This window comes from Pyrus communis, chromosome 13, assembly GCF_963583255.1.
Source record: "Pyrus communis chromosome 13, drPyrComm1.1, whole genome shotgun sequence".
Taxonomy (NCBI): Eukaryota; Viridiplantae; Streptophyta; class Magnoliopsida; order Rosales; family Rosaceae; genus Pyrus; species Pyrus communis.
In genome coordinates, this window is record NC_084815.1 from 6,482,279 (window position 1) to 6,487,223 (window position 4,945).

At 37.0% G+C, this 4,945-nt stretch overlaps 1 protein-coding gene across 1 annotated transcript; it reads left to right on the forward strand.

Moving 5' to 3' along the window:
* The first annotated feature begins 1,696 nt into the window (after positions 1-1,696).
* Positions 1,697-2,732, forward strand: LOC137712150 (protein PATRONUS 2-like). The gene is made up of 4 exons (XM_068451282.1): positions 1,697-1,792; positions 1,891-2,310; positions 2,400-2,455; positions 2,559-2,732. The coding sequence occupies exons 1-4, from the start codon at positions 1,735-1,737 to the stop codon at positions 2,730-2,732; spliced, it is 708 nt and encodes a 235-aa protein (XP_068307383.1). The 5' UTR covers positions 1,697-1,734.
* Positions 2,733-4,945: the final 2,213 nt, after the last annotated feature.

Genomic DNA, 4,945 nt, shown 5'->3' on the forward strand with positions numbered 1-4,945 from the left:
AGGGTGACGTATTACCCGCGATATAAAGAGATAATGTTGGACTGTGTAACGAGAATAATTTATATCGAACAACTTCATCATGATTATGATGTTTTGATCTAATCCTGTAATGTTATATTGAAATAAGCTGATATATAATCTTGTATTATTAGCTAGAATATTACCATGGCGGTGAAATTGTTTTGTATTTTATTATTCAACACAGATCATTGTTTTAACTTCATCGTCTAGTAAGTGAGGTGAAAATCTTCACCATGACATAGTGGGGCTCATTGGTTTCATTCTTTATTATAAATATAAGAGTAAGTTACATGACATAAGTACATAATTATGATAATATCTTTTGTTAAGGATACAATGTCATATAAAAAATTATATATTTGCCTTTACAGCATCAGGCACAATCAATATCATAAAAGTCCTTCTACATAAGCACACAAACTTTGCATATTTTTATTTATTAAGAAAATATTAGGAAAAACATATTTGGTAAATCACATTTCCAAATAATATAATGACATTTAAACCCAAATTTAAAGAAGGAAGTTGCCATGTAGGGCTCAGAGTTTCCCACCCAGCCCAAGTGTGTTCTTGGATTTACTGTGACATGAGTAGGACCAAACTTGCGGGTCCCAGTTTAGCAGGCCCAATTGTGACAGAAAGATGATGTGGCAGGAGTAAGACCAAATTTGCGGATCCCAATTTAGCAGGCCCAAATGTGACAAAATGATCATGTGGCAAGATTGGGATTACATCAGACAGAATTAGTTGGGTGAGATCCGGATCTAAATTGTAGGGATTTCATGATCTTCATATTCTAACCGTTAATCGTATATTGTGCAATCAGTTTTCGTTATATATTATTCAAAGTGTCTAAGATCCAACGGATGAGCATGGTTATGTCATTTAGGTAGATAGACTTCCAAATGAGGCGTATCATTGTAAAAGCACACCAAGTTACCGTTGGAATCCCATAACGTCTTCGATTGTATGGCCACCTCCCTCCATTCCCCTAATTTCAAAAAACATTTCTCACCTCTGTAATTTTCATCTTTCTCTCTCCGACGCTGTTCTACTAAGCAACTTAATTTGCGCTCCCAGTTTTCCTTTCAATCCGTCCGGTCACAGGTAATTACTTCCTTGTCTTTTAATCTCCGATTTCTTTCGTTAATTTTGGTTGAATTAGGGTCCCAATTAAAAACTAACTTAGGGTTTCTGTTATCGATTTTGGGTTCTAATTAGGGTTCATTTTACATATGAGTTCACTTAAATCTTTCTTTATTTATCTCTGTTTAATCCTTTAAAACCCCCAATTTTGGGGCGGATGCATAATCCTTAGTAAGGAGGATTTTAGGGATTCGGTGGTGATTGGTAAAGGGGATTGACAATTGAGTATTAGGATCAAGATAACCCAGAACTGTAGTTTTGTTTTGGGCCATGGGGTTGTGGATTCCTAGTCCTTGGGTCTAATTTTTTGAGTCTTTTGTAAAAATTTCGTAGATTAATTTCGGGTAATTTATCGTTTTCAAGCACTAATTTTGGCCATGTAGTCAATGATCATAATTTCATGATGCACTTTAAATTGGCGTTTCTGCATTGTACTTTGTATCTTTGTTTCTGGGTTGCATGTTTCGAATCATATCGCATCCTTACTTTCCATTTTTCTTTTCTCCCTTTGGCTTGTTTCTACGGTTAGCAGAAGATTAAACCGAATTGGCTACTAAAAAAGCGGCAATGGCATCAACGCTTGGTACTTTGTTCCAAGATCAGAATCTGAGTGTTCATTCTAAGGGTAATGCTAATGATCAAATCTACTTATGCTTTTCATTTTATGTCTAAAGTTCTTGCTGGGCTGTTTTAGCCTAACCCTTGTAATTTTATGTATGGCAGGAGCTTCTCTTGTGGGAACAGGTGACGCCTTCAAAGCGCAAAGGAAAGGGTGGCTTGGTGGAAGGAAACCACTTGGTGATCTATCGAATTCAGGGAAGCCTGCTGCTCTGACTCAGGCATCAAAAAAGCAGTCTTCCAAGGTAACCATTTGTGGTGATGCAAGCAATAACAAAGGCTTGTCTAAAGCCTCAGATAAAGTCCAGACCCGTAGCAGGAATGCGTTACGTGATATTTCAAACACACGGGATGCACCGGTGAAGAACAACACAAAGCAGAGGGTTGTGACAAAGCAGCCTGTTTGTCCTGATAACATTGCAGAGGAAGGGTTTCTGCACAACCATCAGGAGTGCCTGAAAGCGCAGGACATGGATGAGATTCGGCAGTTTCATCAGTTTCTGATGGCACTTGGAGTAGATACCGGTATTATATTTTTTTAAATCGTTGAGTTTTTTGAAATTGATGATTTTCCTGGGTATTTTAACTTATCAGATCATCCATTTTTTGTACAGATTCTTCCAAGGAGCATACATCTCCATGTGTGCCTTCACTGCCAAGTAAATCTGAGGTAAACTTTGCATTTCATTTGAAAGAAGAATACTTTTTTTCTGCAGTTATTTTGTCAGTATGGATTTTTGGTAACAACCCCTGTTTTTTATCTTTGTTTTCAGTCTGAGAGTCCCAGGAACTGGGATTTGGAAGAGATACCTGAGGATCGAAACCCCTGGCTGTCTTACAACCTTGACTCTCCACCTCCTTGCAAGACTCCAAAGTCACCAAATGGCTGTGCTGATTCCCTTTTGATTTGGGAGGACTGTGACTTCAAGTTGACGAACACACCATAATTTCCACGGGATTGATTCCCCTTCAATCTCCTAAATGTTTCTCATGCAATGGAGCATCAATTCAACTTGAAATTGATGGTAATCATAGTATGTCTAGATGATTCGTTTTTTTCTGTTTGAGCAGAACTCAGTTGATGTGTTTCTTGGTTTGTTGTTGATTGAGAATAAGAATGCTTTTCGTTGATCCAAAACTCTATGGTCGTGATCATGTAGTTATAGTATTGAACGGTTTGATTCTTTTGTTCTACGCACATTATACGAGTTATGACTGACGTTTCTCTAGCTATTGACCAACTGATGCGATGTTGTGTATTTGGTTGTTTGGTCACGGAAATAGGAATGAAAAATCTGAATATTGTAGCTTTAATTCAAATCCCTGCCTTTGTATATGGAGATTTGATTTTCGAAATACAAGTTTCATGGCTTGAACAGTCTTTCTTCCTTCTTCCGTGGCGCATAGTTGCTATAAACCGGTAGTACTTGAAGCTCAACCTTGTAAATAACAAACAAGAAAAGAACCAAGTCAGTGCTGAATGTTGAATGCCTCGACCCTCAAGGCAAGGATCATATCGATCAACTTATATAAACATAGATTGAATTACTAAATCTATCAAATTAAGCAATTAAGTCTAATTATACAAGTTTTTACCAACAAAATACGCGTATTGGAGATTAGTGGCGGTGTAGGACAGACTACCGGAGTGCTGGCATAGTGGCAGCGTAGGACAGACTAACGGAGTGCTGGCCCCTGACCTGTGCACCACAGAGGCCATCTATATGTTGAATGGATTAAGATTAGGGTTAGGGTTGGATCCCTGTCAATCTACAAAAGGAGCAGCCATTTTCCATACTTACATTGTGTTATGCTCGTAAATTTGCTATTATATATATATATATATATATATATATATATATATAATAATTCTCCTTGTTTACACCTTTGTTTTACTCTTTTTATAGGTTTTAAAGTGTTTTGTAGGTTGTAACAAGCAAAGAGTGCAAAAGGAGTTAAAAAAGGCTTTTACAATCCTATGTCATCAGCACAGCCTGTGCAGATCAGTTGAGTTCGTGGGTTAAACTGTATTGAATCGGGAAGAACCAAGAGATGTGCCATATATGCTTGGAAATCCACAGATGTCTATTCTCCGTAGAATTTTATAGTTCGTGAATATCATTTTTCTAGAGGGAGTTATGGCAGTTTTAGTACATGAAGGTCGGGCTACACGCGAATACAAAATTTTCTACAAATGTGTATCAATGTGGCAGATTAAAATTCCTATTTATTTGAAGTAACCAGTTGAAGAAAGCCAAGTCTTTTTAATATAATGAGACTTTAAAAGCTCATTAAGCTTGATAAGGAAAAGAAGGCTAATTGCCTTGTCGGTTACAACTAGAAGGGGAATGAAGGAGGATCCCTAATCAGACTAGCAAAGGGGGCGTGAGATATAAAAAGTAGAACAAAAGAGAAAAAAGAAGATAGGCAGCAGCAGCCACCAAAACAGAGAAAGAACAACCGGCAGAAGGGAGAAAAAGGAAGGACCGGAGCACTGTTGTGCAATTTGTCATGGAAGAGTTTATTCTTCTCCTCTTACTTTCTGTTTTGTTTGTCTTTGCTGCCCATTTACATTATGAGTAACTAAATTTCATAGTTGGGACTTGGTTGAAGTACTAATCATGTTTCCTTGAGTATTTTCAATACACTTTTGTTACAAGACAATTTGTTGATGCTTTAGTGATTAATTCCAGTTTTAATTCAATCTTATTGAGTTATTTTATGATTGATCACCATAGAATAGCTTTGTAATTGAGTATGTTACATGGGTAAATTTGGATGATCGAGTCTTGTAACTATGCCGAGTAACAAGAGAACTAGTTACGGTTCTTAGAATTAATTATCACGAATAACCGGAATAGAGACCATGTTCTAGGATTCGTGTGTTTGTCGATTTCCATTGTATTATGCTTTCTTGGAGTGCAACTTAGCAGATACCATGCTAAATACGTCGAGAATGAATAGAGTTAGTGTAGACACCCATGCCTAATTCGTTGTTTAGGGAAATCAATAACTTAAAGAGTTGATACCATGCCTTTAGGTTGACAAACGTAAAGCATAAAAAATCTTTTTTGTATTATAGTGTGTATCGGTTACTTAGGTGAAAAAGGTTAGAGATGGAAGTCAAAGTCCTAACAGTTCAAACATCGTTTTCAAAACC

Excerpts from the sequence above, each read along its gene's own strand:
- LOC137712150 (XM_068451282.1), top strand. The coding sequence starts at position 1,735 with ATGGCATCAACGCTTGGTACTTTGTTCCAAGATCAGAATCTGAGTGTT. Across the intron at positions 1,793-1,890 it reads TCTGAGTGTTCATTCTAAGG|GAGCTTCTCTTGTGGGAACA; the intron begins GTAATGCTAATG and ends TATGTATGGCAG. Across the intron at positions 2,311-2,399 it reads GGCACTTGGAGTAGATACCG|ATTCTTCCAAGGAGCATACA; the intron begins GTATTATATTTT and ends TTTTTTGTACAG.